Source organism: Mytilus trossulus, chromosome 7 (assembly GCF_036588685.1).
Source record: "Mytilus trossulus isolate FHL-02 chromosome 7, PNRI_Mtr1.1.1.hap1, whole genome shotgun sequence".
Lineage (NCBI taxonomy): Eukaryota > Metazoa > Mollusca > Bivalvia > Mytilida > Mytilidae > Mytilus > Mytilus trossulus.
The window spans coordinates 11,801,759-11,818,045 of NC_086379.1; the positions used below are offsets into that span (position 1 = coordinate 11,801,759).

Below are 16,287 nucleotides of genomic sequence, written 5' to 3' on the forward strand. Positions count from 1 at the left end.
CGTGCCCTCACCACAAGATAGCTTTTGGTCAACCGATACTAAATACCTAATATCATTTCAACATGTCGCGTACTTTTTTTGGGAAATTTCGTTAAAGTTTGGCGGAAAGAATAATAATAATAATAATAATAATAATAATAATAATAATAATCAGAAGAAATACAGTAAGGTCTTTCCTTATAGAAAAAGGAAAGACCTTAATAAGGATGATCAGAATGTGTTGCAGAATTTTTAGATTTCAAGTTGACCTTGACATTTGGAAAAGAAGTTTTAAAGCTAGTGCATATTGGATTAAAACCGAACTAAAAGGTCTAATCTTGATGGTACAATAAATGAATTGATATTTTGGAAGCATTTCTATTATAGAGTTATTCAATTCCATGGACTTTTTTTGCTTATATATATATAATATAGATTTGAACTTAAATTTTGACTTGATCGGAGATTCAATTGTCTCATTGGGACTCATACTACATCTTTGTATATTTATTGACACCAACAGATGTCATGCATGTTACATGTTTGTTATTCCATTGTCACAATTAAAAAAAACCTTTGAATTAGAATTACTCAAACTGCATAAGTGGAAAATAGCTAGATCATAATTGAGTAAAACTATTTGCATTTCTGTTGATTTTTTTTTTTTAAATCAATAATTGGTCATGTTGGTACCTAATACTTTAACGAGATTGAGATAAAAAAACCAATATATCATTAAATTTTGAAAATGTTTGCCCTTAATGTTTCCAAACTTGATTGAAATTGATATTATAATTTTTTCAGTTGTAATTTTGAAATTTCTTATTGACTTAATTTTTATCAAGTGTAAAATTATTTTTTTGTAAGGAGTAGTTGTCTCCCCTAGAATGAAATTTAATTGGGTGATGTTTTCTTATCAATGTTGACTTTATTATTACCAAATCCTCTTAAGCATGTTAAGTGCTTTCCACTGTTCAATAATAACATTCTGATTGATTTTTTTCTTCAAACTTGTGTTATCTTTTATTCTTTATTTTATTTCAATTTTAATCTTAATTCTTACAAAAATAAATACTGAATGTTAAATGAACCGCAGAGAAAGGTATGATTGTCCATTTTATTGTTGGTCCAAACTGTCTAATATTGTCTTAATCGAAACATGTATATCAACTTATCTTTCCACTGCCCAGGGCAATATGTTGTTCGGAAAGGCATGAACGAAATAGGTTATAGATAAAGTTGTAGAACAAGTTGTTTAACGCACTATTATGTACTGTGGATGGGGTTTACAGTTGAGTGGTTATGTAGGGAAGAACAGAATTTAATTATACGAAGTTGATACATTTTTTCGTAAAAGTAAAAAGCTTTATAAAAATTTATCCTATTACTATACTTGCGTCAGACTTATATTTGAGATGCTGTGATAATAACTTAGTGTTCTTAGAGAATAAGCCTCAGCACAGATAGCATCTCACTGTGGACATCTGGAAGATAATTTACCTCACTCAGTGAAGAAGATTTTTTACAGGGAAGAAGTGCAATGGACTATTATCGGATCAGCTGATTGAACCCAAGCTGACATACATTCTCAACAGAAAGAAATCAATTTCATTGGCAAACAGGGATTTTTTTTTCATTGACTGTGCATTTAACAACTGAATGTGTGTAATTGTTTGTTTGTGAACTAGTGTGTATGTTGACAGATTGCATAAATCTACATTTACGTAGGAATAATAAGTGTAGTTGGGTTATATTTGCATCAATAATTATTCAAGTTTCACTGAATTAATTGTAAGAGAAATTAAGAAGCCGATGCTCACATAACTATGTGGAAGAATTAATTAGATATTTGTGATTGTAGAGGGCGATTACAACTGATGTATTGTTATTAGCCTCGAGGTAGTTTACACACTTGTTGTAATATCTTTAATAACTTTATGACAAATTATTAGAATATTTCAATTTGATTGGCGGCCTTTGATTAAGTGTTAATTAGGTCATATTGTACCTGGAGAGAAAGTTACGTTTATTACACATTCGAAAAAAATAATGGGAAATAAGTTTCGTAAATTTACGATTTCTGGTGGGAGTAGTAGTGAAAAGGATACCAAATCAAAAGACAATGTCGAGGCCAACACTGCTTCAGAGCAGAAAAGTGAAAAGGCCTCTGAGGACCAAAATGATAAAGTTCAAAATGATATAAAACAGTCAGAGCCTGAGAACAAAAATGACACAGGACAGGATGTAGTTTTGAAAGAGGATTCAACACCTCAGAGTGATCAGAACAAAACTGAAACAGGACAGGAGGTTGTTGTGAAGGAGGAGGACACAAAACCTCAAAGTGAGGAAAATCAAAAGACTGATGAAAATAAAGTTGAAAGTGAAAGTGAAAGTAAAGAAACCAAGTCAGAAGATGCTGGGTTGAAAGTTAGTGAACCTCAGGTCATTGATGAAGTAAGTTATATTGGTCATTTCTGTCCTGGCATTAGCTCGTTGCATCATAGAAAGTACATGAATAGACTTTTCACCTAGTTTTTGAGGTAAGGGGTAGTGGCGGATCCAGGGGGAGGGTTCAGAGGGTTGGAACCCCCTTTCTTTGACGATTAATGCATTTGAATGGGGACATATAGTTGGAACCCCCCTTTGTCCTGAAATGAAGTTTCTATTTTATATGACATTAAATCATGTAAACTTTGATGGTTTCTGTTTGCATTATATGTTTTGTTGTTGGTTATTTGGATACCATAGATTGAACAGAAATTGTACACAACCAACTTGATGTAGGCCTTCAGAAAAGCAACACTCGATTTACCATACAACCTCTCACTGTTTGTCAGCCTTTACAAAATATCAGAAACATTCCTGTCATATTTTGACATCATTAGAGAATATTTCAGACAGCCATAAGTGAAAAAGTACTTGTTATTAAATGTCATTAAGTCAAGTGTTACAAAATCAAAGGCTATTTACTGTCATTGAAATACTACATGTAGTATCCCATATAGTAAAAAGTTCTATTGTAACTTGATCAATAACTCAAAAACTCAAAAGTGTTATCATTTATTCAATACTGAAAAAAATTGAACAAAGTGGATTATTGTGCATCAATAAATATGACTTGTCACTAGATTTTGACTGCCATTAGCAATGAGGACAGTAATACAATAGTAAAGCAACTATGGTTTTTGTCAATTCGAATGGTTTTCATGGTTGTTTTTCCCTATGTGATGTCTGATCTAAGACTATGCTTTTTGTAAGACATCCATTTTCACTGAACTATTACACATTTTTGTTTAGGGGTCATGTGAAGCCCCTCTCTGGGTCCATGCCTTTCTTGCTGTATTGAAGACCCATTGATGGCCTTCAGCTGTTTCTTGCTCTTTGGTCGGGTTGTTGTCTTTTTGACACATTCCCCATTTCCATTCTCAATTATATTTTGATTGTCCTTTTGGAATCATCTTCCTGAATGTGTCCTTAGTAACTAAATTAGACTTATCACACGGTATGTTCCTATACACACAAATGAACAACAGGACACGCAGGTGTACAATATTATAAGAAGCAGTATGACTCAGCTTTAATCCTTCCTGAATTATTAACCTAATATCACCTCCAGTTTTTGGGTAGGGATTCTGTCTTATGTTTTCCATGTTGTGTTTTGTATACTGTTGTTTGCCTGTTTGTCTTTTTTCTTTTTTTGCCCTTTGGTATCTTTTCCTTCTCTTTTTTCCCCCTTTATTTTTTACACTCAGATGCTGTAGTAGGATTTCCTGATTTGTATCTAATAATTGAATCATGAATGACCTTTGTCAGTTGGAATTGATCTGGCTTTGTTGCTTTAAAAGCTGCTTTAAAACACCAGATCCAAGAAAACAACAGTTCTTATCTATTTGTATGCTAAATAACCTTGATTGATATTGACATTATTGTTAGCTTGATGGAAATTGACTTTATTATTTACCATTGAATGAGTTAGTATCATTTGGTTGACTATATATACATGACTTATAGTGGATTTGGGGTATACATAAATTACAATATGTATATCTATAACTTAATAAAGTCGTATATAATATACAAGGAGATGTATATATAGAGGTCAAAATATTTCAATTTAGAATAACTAAGAATCTATTAGGAGCAGACTATGACTGCTGCAACCCTCCTGAGAGCACCTGAGATCACCTTTAGTTTTTTTGGTGGGGTTAAATTCTGTCTTTAGTTTTCTATGATAAATACCAAGTGCTGAATTTAAAAGCTCTTTTTAATGTTAAGTTTTTAAAATTTAACTGAGATTCAACCATATACTGTGTAAAGCATCAACACCTAATACTTTGAAGTACAGAAAAAATAATATAACAGACCATGGTATATAAAATCACCATTTGTAAGATCTCAAAGCTAAGAGTTAGAGTGAAAAAAAGTTGCATCTGTTTATTATGCAAAAATATAAATTGTCCCATCTGTTATACAGTGTGAAAGTGAAAGCTGTTCAGATGTTGTGACATGCCTTTGTTACTATAATATAATACTTAACATATGAACCAGTTCTATGGGAAAATATGTTTTCAGAAAAAGATATAAACATAAAGTATGATTAAATGTGTAAAAAGTCAATAATTGATAATGGTCCTTGTGAATATCAAACGAAAGTAGATTTATAACACACAGAATAGAAAAGGAAAAACAGAAAAATGCACAATTATTGGATTTTGAAATGAAGTTCTTATATTTTAAGATTCTTTTATTTTTAGTTTCGATTAAAAAAACATGGGAAAACACATGTTATTTGCACTTTTAGTCAATGCATGTCTGACTTTCATTTAGACCCCATTTGATGTCTTACAGGAAATTTCTCTGTCATGCTAATGTAAAGAGCAGTGACTAAGTAATGCCCATGTTAAGTAACTTAGTATTAGTACACAGTAAGTAACACAGCACTTATTTGTCTGCAACAGATGGGATTAAGTCTTAAGGATTACCAGTCACAAATGTGTTCTGATATTATATTTAAATCAGCAATCATAACTTTAAATTGATAGAGAATAATGGGCTCAAAGTGCTGAATCACAGGCTCAAATATAAAATATAAGAAAAAAAGAGAAAAATGGACAAATTAGATAAAACATGAAGAAAATGGTATAAAAAAATAAAGAAAAAAAAACCAACCGAAGGCATCCAGATCTTCATTTATAGGACCAATTAATTTAAAGAAAAAAACATACTAGTAAGTTAAAAAAAAATAGCTTCAGGGCTTTGTCACACTCAGGCATGCATAATACTTCTTATTTATATTGAGTGCCCCTCAAGGCTAAGTAGATAATTTACAGGAATTTTCTTTTCCTATTAAGTTCCTATAGATTCAAGTCTTGTAGGAATACACATACTAGTACATGATAGAGATTTTTATGTACATACATGCAGACATCTCAATCATGTCAAGGTTACAATACATGTCAGGGGAGTATGCTATTCTTACCATAAAACTTGTCCTAACTGTCAAGTCATCATCTGTCATTGGAATAAGTTCATGACCAGTATTAAGACTTAACTGTACTGATCAACAGAGGGTGAATAAGGGAGTTCATGACCAGTATTAAGACTTAACTGTACTGATCAACAGGAGGCAAACAAGGGAGTTCATGAACAGTATTACGACTTAACTGTACTGATCAACAGGGGACAAACAAGGGAGTTCATGAACAGTATTAAGACTTAACTGTTCTGATCAACAGGGGGCAAACAAGGGAGTTCATGACCAGTATTAAGACTTAACTGTACTGATCAACAGGGGGCAAACAAGGGCGTTCATGACCAGTATAAGACTTAACTGTACTGATCGACAGGGGGTGAACAAAGGAGTTCATGACCAGTATTAAGACTTAACTGTACTGATCAACAGGGGGCAAACAAGGGAGTTCATGACCAGTATTAAGACTTAACTGTACTGATCAACAGGAGGCAAACAAGGGAGTTCATGAACAGTATTACGACTTAACTGTACTGATCAACAGGGGACAAACAAGGGAGTTCATGAACAGTATTAAGACTTAACTGTTCTGATCAACAGGGGGCAAACAAGGGAGTTCATGACCAGTATTAAGACTTAACTGTACTGATCAACAGGGGGCAAACAAGGGCGTTCATGACCAGTATAAGACTTAACTGTACTGATCGACAGGGGGTGAACAAAGGAGTTCATGACCAGTATTAAGACTTAACTGTACTGATCAACAGGGGGCAAACAAGGGAGTTCATGACCAGTATTAAGACTTAACTGTACTGATCAACAGGGGGCAAACAAGGGAGTTCATGAACAGTATTAAGACTTAACTATACTGATCAACAGGGGTGAACAAGAGAGTTCATGACCAGTATTAAGACTTAACTGTACTGATCAACAGGGGGCAAACAAGGGAGTTCATGAACAGTATTAAGACTTGACTGTACTGATCAACAGGGGTGAACAAGAGAGTTCATGACCAGTATTAAGACTTAACTGTACTGATCAACAGGGGGCAAACAAGGGAGTTCATGAACAGTATTAAGACTTAATTGTACTGATCAACAGAGGGTGAACAAGGGAGTTCATGACCAGTATTAAGACTTAACTGTACTGATCGACAGGGGGTGAACAAGGGAGTTCATGACCAGTATTAAGACTTAACTGTACTGATCAAGTTAGGGGTGAACAAGTGAGTTCATGAGCAGTATTAAGACTTAACTGTACTAATCAACAGGGGGTGAACAGGGGAGTTCATGACCAGTATTAAGACTTAACTGTACTGATCAACGGGGGTGAACAAGGGAGTTCATGACCAGTATTAAGACTTAACTGTACTGATCAACAGGGGTGAACAAGGGAGTTCATGAACAGTATTAAGACTTAACTGTACTGATCAACAGGGGGTGAACAAGGGAGTTCATGAGCAGTATTAAGACTTAACTGTACTGATCAACAGGGGGTGGACAAGGGAGTACGTGACCAGTATTAAGACTTAACTGTACTGATCGACAGGGGGTGAACAAGGGAGTTCATGACCAGTATTAAGACTTAAATTTACTGATTAACAGGGGTGAACAAGAGAGTTCATGATCAGTATTAAGACTTAACTGTACTGATCGACAGGGGGTGAACAAGGGAGTTCATGACCAGTATTAAGACTTAACTGTACTGATCAAGAGGGGTGAACAAGAGAGTTCATGATCAGTATTAAGACTTAACTGTACTGATCAACAGGGGTGAACAAGGGAGTTCATGACCAGTATTAAGACTTAACTGTACTGATCAACAGGGGTGAACAAGAGAGTTCATGATCAGTTTTGGACTGCTGGACTCATCAACAGGGGGTGTAGAAGGGAGAGGTGTACACCAGTTTTGGACTGCTGGACTCATCAACAGGGGTTGTAGGATGGAGAGGTGTACACCATTTTTGGACTGCTGGACTTATCAACAGGGGTTGTAGGATGGAGAGGTGTACACCAGTTTTGGACTGCTGGACTCATCAACAGGGGTTGTAGGATGGAGAGGTGTACACAAGTTTTGGACTGCTGGACTCATCAACAGGGGGTGTAGAAGGGAGAGGTGTACACCAGTTTTGGACTGCTGGACTCATCAACAGGGGGTGTAGAAGGGAGAGTTGTACACCAGTTTTGGCTGGACTCACCAACAGGGGGTGTAGGATGGAGAGGTGTACACCAGTTTTTGACTGCTGGACTCATCAACAGGGGGTGTAGAAGGGAGAGGTGTACACCAGTTTTGGACTGCTGGACTCATCAACAGGGGGTGTAGAAGGGAGAGGTGTACACCAGTTTGAACAGGGGGTGCAGACAGAAGATTGTTTATAAGGGTCTAGGGCTTGCAAATTTTCTGAAGGGTCAGTTGAATTTGTGAATATATATCATAGTGCAATTTAGGCTAAGATTTCAGAACAATATTTTTAGGCTTGTTTAGTTGTTGAATGCTTTTGGCATAATTGCAGCTTTTTTGGAAAATCACGATTATACTTACATTGAATTACATATATGTACCATATTAAATTTTTTTATGTAAATATTTAACCACTTTTTAAAAAGCTTTTGTTCAAATTGCCTGACAGATTTTTAGTACCAAAAATTAACGATCTCAGTGGTCAACAAGTTTCCGAAATGGAAGGGCCTGAAGAGTCACATTCTCTTTCAAAGGAAGCCCTGCTGTTATTTTCTGTTTTATAGTCTAAATTACATATTAGGGCCCACTTTAAGATTGACCCTTTATTTAGAAACTGAGCGAATACTTTTATATTAACATCTTGATCTCATTTGGTAAACAAAACAATTGAAGGACTAAATGTTAGATAACCAAGTTTTTATTCCTGGAAAAAGTGAAATATCAGTGTATTAATATATATTGATTGGACCAATCAGATTTAAGTCTCATTTCAGAAAATTGAGACTCCCAGGGGCAACAACTCTATTTTCATCAACCCTGTTTTCTTTGATTTATTATAGTGAAAATCCTGGAACATTACACCAGCCCTGAAACTCAAAGCTGCAAAATCTTTTTATACCAATTTGTTATCACTCTCTGATGATGCTGATACAAATGATGTATTTATATTTAAAGATATAAAAAGCTTGGGAATTATGATTTGGTTTGTGATATTACATCATAACGTAGAATTACATGTCAGAAATCATTATGGGATGTATAAGATATCAAATCTTATGTGTTATGTATAGAAATGCTATGAATGCAGGGAAAATATCAGGAATGTTTACACTTTTGTTTATAACAAACAGCTAGGACCCTTATATTCTAATGAGGTGTTGAATGGGTGTTTGTTTATGTAATGGGTAGGAAGGGAGGGGGTATAATGTTAAATAATATGTATTTGGACCATTTATTTCTCAGCAGTTGAATGAGAACAAACACATTTTTAATGTGATTGTTTATATTGTGGAAGGCCACCCCTTAAAATGAAGAAATAAAAGCTTTTCATAATGAGGCAACCTGTATGGTTATGAGTTTAAAATTAGGGAATAAAACACTGCATCTCATATATGGACTTGCATTATACATGCTATTTAACAAAGGTTACAATAATCTTATAAAGAGGTAATGCTGTCATGACTGTAAATAATTTAGATCAGTGAAATATTTTTTAGTGGTCAAGCTATGGAGATCCTAGAACCAGCCTATGCCTTCACCTCTCTTTATTTGCACTTTCAAAGCACCTATCTATTTAATGCACTTTTAAGTTCATTCAGAACAGATAAACCCTTTGGACATAACATGATCTTTAAGTCAATTATAGTTCATGGTAAGGACATATTTCTTAATGCCTTAACTAGTCACAGACAGAGAAAAACAGTTTCTTATTACTGTATTTATAAGAGTGCACAAGCTTATTATACAAATACTAAAAAGAAAAGTAGCATGCATAAATATGTACAGTGACCTATAATGGTTTACTTTTATAAATTGTGATTTGGATGGAGTCTCTGTTGTCTCATTGGCACTCATACCACATCTTCTTATATCTATTGATTTTCATTTTTGATGATGTCATAATGTCTTAGAAATATGATGACTCACAGCTAGATTTGTGAAAATTGAGTATCAAATAAATAAAACTAACATTGGAAACCTGGGAGGATAAAAGTGTTTAATCCAGCTGATATATGCTTTAGATTATCTTGTTTCATAAACTTGTGGTTCAATCAACTGTATTTTTATTAAAGGAAGCCCAGATACTTAGAAATTGAAAACTCAACGAACACAGTATTGAAAACAAAAACCACTCTATAAATCATATGTATAAAATTTCTGTTCATTTAGTCTTCAAATTTATAACTACATATTGTTAAATCATAAATTTATCTTATTTTCAAATTCAAATTTTATGATTTTGTGAAAAAGAGAGAAATTTATAAATTCTATCAAGCTTAGCTTCTGTTCAGGTTGGGTATAAGTCTTCAGTTTTTCAAAATTTTGTGTTACGTCATTTATATTTAGAGGTTGTTCTTTTGAAAAATCTTTTATGTGTAATTGTTGTTAATTAAGTTGTATATACATTTATATGTAGGAGATTAAAAAAAAATCTTGTTTCGGTAAAACAGCCAGAAGGAAACTGATTTCTCAGGAGAAGATTAAGGCGGTTCTGTCCCTGTTTTACATTTTGGCCTTTCTGTGAAGTCCCTGTTTGATATCATGGTAGTTCATAAAAGTTTCTCTGGGGTGATCGAGTTGGTCATTAAAATGTACTGGACGTTTTTGAGCAGTAAAGGGTCTGTTTGACGTCATGAATTGTTACATCAGTTTCTCCGGAGGTGAGTTGGTAATTTGTACTGGAAGTTTTCAGCAGTATTAAAGTCACTGTTTGACATCAGATAATTTTACACTAGTTTTTCTGGGGTGAGTTGGTAATTTGTACTGGAAGTTTTTAGCAGTATTAAAGTCACTGTTTGACGTCAGGTAATTTTACACTAGTTTTTCTGGGGTGAGTTGGTCTTTAATGTAGGTGGTTTTAGCAGTATAGTCACCTCTTGACGTCAGGTAATTTTACACGAATATTCTCTAGAGGCGATTTGGTCATTTGTACCTGGATGATGATAGTATCACTGCCTCAGTCATTTAATGTTACAAATGAACAAAATTATATACCCTAGTACAACTGATATTTCATTAAATTCCTCAGGCTTATTGGATAATATAGAAATCGTGTTTAATGTGTGGTTGAAATCTAAACATATTAAGGTACGGAAATTGGATTTTTCGTTTTTCCTCAGAAATAATAATATCCTTTAAGTGTACCGGTTCAGTGATTGAACTAATTTAATTTCAGGAAATTACAACTGAAAAAAACTGAATGAAATAGATTTGTATAGGTTACAGAGGTAGAAAGATGTTCTCTAATGAAAGATTAAACATTTATGAAATGAAGATATTTGAATATCATTTGTTTTTTCAGTTACATTACAGAATTTTACAAGTCATGCAGCAACATTCCTACAGATAGCAAATTGAGTCAATTGTTTGAAATTGCCAATGACATTATAACTTGGTTGATCAATTATGTATATCTATAACTGTGTCATGGATGACAATGTATATGTTTCTGTTATTGTAACAACACATCCCTTTTGTCATGTCCTGGCCTATTAATGAGGGAGGGTTAAGGAGGGGTCCTGATCTCGAATTCCCGGGCTTAAAAACACAAAATCCCGAAATCCCAGATTTAAAAACACGAAATCCTGAGGTCCCAAAATTTGAAAAAAGAATTCCCGGATCCCGAAAGGATCAATCCTGAAATCCCGGGCTTAAAAACAACTGATGCTGGAGTCCACATAAAGGTCCTATCCCCCTCATTAATTAGCTTGCTGTGCTGCATGCTGGTTGTTGAACGTACTATTTACCTTAATAGTTGCCAACCTATAGTCTGTGGTGGAGAGTTGTCTCATTGACGACCATATAGCATCTCCTTATTTTATATCTGCTTTAATGGTCACCTTTGTCCGGTGAAAATCTTTCTTGTTAATTTTTTCTTTCCTGCTGTCATGACTTTTAAACCTAAGATCACCTCTCTATAACAAAGATAAGTTTTCTGTGGTCCCTGAGCCTCATAGTCCAGTCAATCTAGCATAAATTTGACCCTAACCCGAAAGTAATTGCAACAGAAGATTTTTAAGTTGAATCTTTAGCATTATTCCCCAAATATACACAGGAAAAGGTCCTATAAAATCTAACTTGAGGAAGACTTAAAAAAATCACCATTTAAAATTCCTATGGAAATTTGCATTGAAAAGAGAGATAACTCTTGCAAAAAGGCAGAAATATCAGTAAAAATTGATACAAAATTATAACTTTACCGCTTCTATTCATCAGAATGTATTGATTCTTGATTTTTTTGGCTTTCTTTAGAGTATAACAAACAACTCTAAAGGTGTTGTCATATATTTAATCAAGCTATAATCTAGATTTTGTAATTTATTAGTTTACCATTTATTGAATTTTTCAACATGTCAAGGTAAAGAATCTCAAATTTAACAAAAATAATTAAGCATGTTTTCTTTTTTTTGTGGTTTAAAGTTTTTTTTAGATAAGTAAGTTGTTGAAAAAATATAACATACAGATATAAGCCATACCAAATTTTCACATTATTTTTTTCAAAATGGTTACAAAGCTTCAAATTTGCAATTTCTTTAATGAAAAATTTACGAAAAAAATAAAACTACCCATAACACTTCGGTTTTGTACATTTCATGAGCAGAAGATTATATAATTTAGTCAAATACAAACTTATAACCCCATCAAAGTATCATACTATTCATAAATTTCAAGAAAAACAACCAAAAACTGCCCAAAAAAGACTATTTTTTTGCAAGAGTTATTCCCCCCTCCAATGTTAATTTCCATAGGAAATAAAAAATGCTGATTTTTAGTTTTCCTCAAGTTAGATTTTATGGAACTTTTTTCTGTGTATATGAAAGGGATAATGCTATAGATTATAACCAAAACATTTTCTGTTGCAATTAGTTTGAGGTTAAATCTTAGTTTGACTGGACTATCAACCTACCTAGGTTTGACTACTTTAGTCTTTACTTAAACTTTACTGGATTTTTCCTAATGTCATGAGCAACCTTCAAATTTTGGATTGCTTGAGGCTCCGTACATTTTTATATCCTATTCCTAATTCACCATACAACTGTTTCAGTTTTAGAATTAAAGATGTCTCTCTTAGAGGTTGTTTTGTTATAAATCTGTTGGGGTCCTTTAGGTTAATTTGTTATAACAATCTATTGATCCTTGTGATTAAATTCAGTGATATTCTTTTAGAAAACAATTTGTTTGCACAAGAACATTGGTGCCATTACTGGTAATCTTTTATTGTTTTGACTATAATTATTTTACACTTTATGCACAAGAGAAGCCAAGCTAAAATTGTTTCCAATAACAATTCCTTTCTTTGAATATTTTTTTTTTGTATACATGCATTTTCCAGTTCTAAGTTTAATTCTTTGGCAATTGGATTTGGGCAATTTTCTGTAGACCAAATCTTTCTGTATTCTAGAGATATGTTTTAATTTTTAAATAATTATTATATGGTTTGATTGTTTGGAATAAGATTTAAATATCATTCCATTTCAAAACATGTGCAGTGTAAATTTGCAATTAGAATTGAACAGTTGTAGAAGAAGAAAAAAACTGTTCTATTAGTTGTAATGGAGAATGAATCACTCACTGTATTTAAAATTTCATCTGAACAATTCAATATAACATTGAGTCTAAAAATTACTTTTGAAAATTTGTAATAGTAATCAAGTGTTGTATATTATAGTGGCAAGTTTAGGAATAAAATTATGGGAAGTCTTTCACTCTTATGGGACATGATGCTTTCATGCAGTACCAGGCCTCTATAATGTGTCAATTCATATGCTTTCCAAAAAACTACAGATAAATGTTAAACTAAAGATGCAATTCTTTTTTTTCACAGTATACCAATACATAAAGTCTTGCCAACTGAACTGTGAACCCTCATAGTGGAAGAAAATATAACATTGAGCTTAATCTTATGAAAATCTTACAAAATACATTACTTAAGTCGGAATAATTTGAAATTTCATCTGTCAAAAATCTTTTGCCTTGATTATAACATTAAAACATTTTCATAGTTAATTTAAGTTTCTATAACAAATTAAGCTAAGAACATTTGAAAAATTGTAATGCAATTCTTCCATAGAATTGATTGAGTTGATATTTCATAATTTTCCATTAAAGGCACTGAATTGAATTCAACTGTAAACATCGTTATCATGACCAAGTTTAACTATCATTGTTAGTTTATCCTGGCAACGGAAGTTGTGTATCACAACTCCAAGGATGTAGCGCAGTCTTAAGGAAAAATCAACACGTTCATCTTTTTGTACTAGTTCCAATTCATTAAATATTTCATATTAACCGAAATATTTTCAAATGGAATGAAACATTGATCAATACCTTTTGTATGATTTAATTGATATATCTGATGCAGATGTTGGTCCTTAATTAAAATGTACTCAGGTTTTTCTACATAAATCAGGTGTTAGTTTTCTCTTTAAATTGTATTACATCTGTCATATGTCAGCTTGCTTTTAAGCAGTATGGGTTTTGCTCATTGTTGTAAGCTGTATTGTGGCCTGTTAAATTGTTCACTTCTATGTCAGTTAGTTTCGGGTGGAAAGTCTTCTCATTAGCAATCAACACTTAATCTTATTTAATATTTATTGAAATAACTGTTCTCAGTAGGCTTTCAAGCCTTTAACCTATTTTCTAGTTATTTTATCAAACTTCAATGACTTCATTCCTTCTTTAGTTGGTTGGTTTAAGTTTTTGGTTGCTTAACGGCCAGTGACCCCTTAGTTAAAAAGCAAAATGGGGCCTTGGTGGCCGAGTGGTGTAAGTAGTAACTACTGTAATCACAAGCAAGTCAACTCTGAGGTTGTGAGTTCTCAACCCTGCTTGTGTGGATGCACTGGACTCCAATCTTAATTGACAGTTTTCCTATTGAAGGTCAGTGGTTTTCTCTGGGCACTTCATCTTCCTCCACCAAGAAATACTGGCTGCCACAAATGAGCCCAAAAGTTTGCTTATAAAAGTGGCATTAAAACACAAAAAATCAAAATCAAATGGAAAGCAAAAGTTTTCAATAAGTGTCATACTTTACCATGAATTGAATTAACTGATGTGAGGTAAAATTGAAAGTATTGTTCTGCTGAAGAAAAGAGAAAAAATTTGCTTTGTAAAAAGATTTAACATTCAGCTGTATTTTAACATGCTCAAACAATATTTAACATTCAATACTGTGAATTCAGAATTTATTGTGAAGAGTTTTTTATGCAAATTATGTGACTGGCCTGTACGTGTCAGTATTGCAGTAATAAGATCTCACATTTTGATATCTGATACATATATCTGTATGCAACTTTTTCTGAAACCAGAATGATTAATCTTGATTTTTTGTTAGAAATATTCAAAGAGTAAAATAAATGCTAGCAATTATTTCTGAATTTACAGTAGTGGGATACTTCATTACTGCTAATCATAAGCTCTTTACTTAACAGTGAACCAGGTGAGCCCATACTCCACAGTATGGGGAATCACCTATAATCATTTGTAATTTTAGAGTCAATTTAGGATGTATAGGAAATAACTTATTTAGAAAAAGTGTTAGAACTGTAATTACTTGGTCCCTAGCTCACAGAAAATCTTCTATGAAGAATTATTTCTGTGATGAAAAATGATGTAACACAATAATTGATGGTACATAGATCAATGGGAGGTTATGTAGATAATTGAAAATATTTAAATGAAGGCTGGTGTTACTAATATGATTTATAAAAGATGAGTTGTATTGAGTTCTTTGTATTCAAAAAGTATAGGGGTTGTCTTTAAAGTACAAACTTCATCCTCAACAATGAGCGGAAATGACAGGCTTTTGGGATATATAGAGGTTAAAAAAAGTGGGGTATGGGATATAGGGCATAAAGTAGGAAAGTGACCTTTTTCTGGGATAAAGGGATAAACAAAATGATCTACCTCTGATACGTGCCATATTATGGCTGGTTTTATCATGTTTATGTATAAAGAGATGACTTATGAAAAATGCTATCTAAGTTCTTTGAAAGACTTATATTTATTATTAAATAACCACCAATGCTTGCAGTTCATTTTACTTATAACAAGGATGAGTATACTAGGAGTTGCTCCAGGATTATAAATTATTAATTAGTGAAAAGTTTATATAAAAAATAATTCGCTTTGACATACATCATGTACATTGCATATGCTTCAAAGGATTGTTAAAGTGGGTTATTTTTGTGGGGTGTAAATTTCCAATTATTTTGGCTGATAGAACAAAATCGCAAAAATAAATTCTGCCCAATTATTTTGGCTGATAGAACAAAATCGCAAAAATAAATTCTGCCCAATTTTAAAGTGTACATGCAAAGGTATTGATAAAAGTTTTGAATCGGTCAAAATAACAACAGCCAAAATATTTAGTATACCTTTTTTAATGAAAATCACAAAATTTTACACCTGCAAAAATTAAACCAGGTATACAGTGTATAATTCTAGCAAAAGGATTTTTTTTAGGAAAAATGAAAGAATAACTGACTCTCCAGGAACAAAAATTACAACTTTTAAATATTGATAACCAACTATACTTTCTCCATACCACTTGAACTGATGCATACATTGCATGATGTAAAACATTTATAAAACAAAATAGATAGTGTAATGCATCTGTAATATTTTGTCCTAATCACAATAGATTTACTCATGTTGAT

The 16,287-nt window shown here is 32.9% G+C and overlaps 1 protein-coding gene across 3 annotated transcripts in view; it reads left to right on the forward strand.

Moving 5' to 3' along the window:
• Nucleotides 1–16,287, forward strand: part of LOC134724639 (cAMP-dependent protein kinase regulatory subunit-like) — a 96,396-nt gene that overhangs the window by 26,025 nt on the left and 54,084 nt on the right. The window contains exon 1 of one of the 3 annotated variants that reach the window (XM_063587783.1): nt 1,175–2,433. The exons of the other annotated variants lie outside the window; for them this stretch is intronic. Within the exon in view, the coding sequence (XP_063443853.1) occupies nt 2,029–2,433 (405 nt within the window). The 5' untranslated portion in view covers nt 1,175–2,028. Of the gene's footprint in view, nt 1–1,174; nt 2,434–16,287 lie in introns of those variants that run through there. 3 annotated transcript variants of the gene reach the window in all.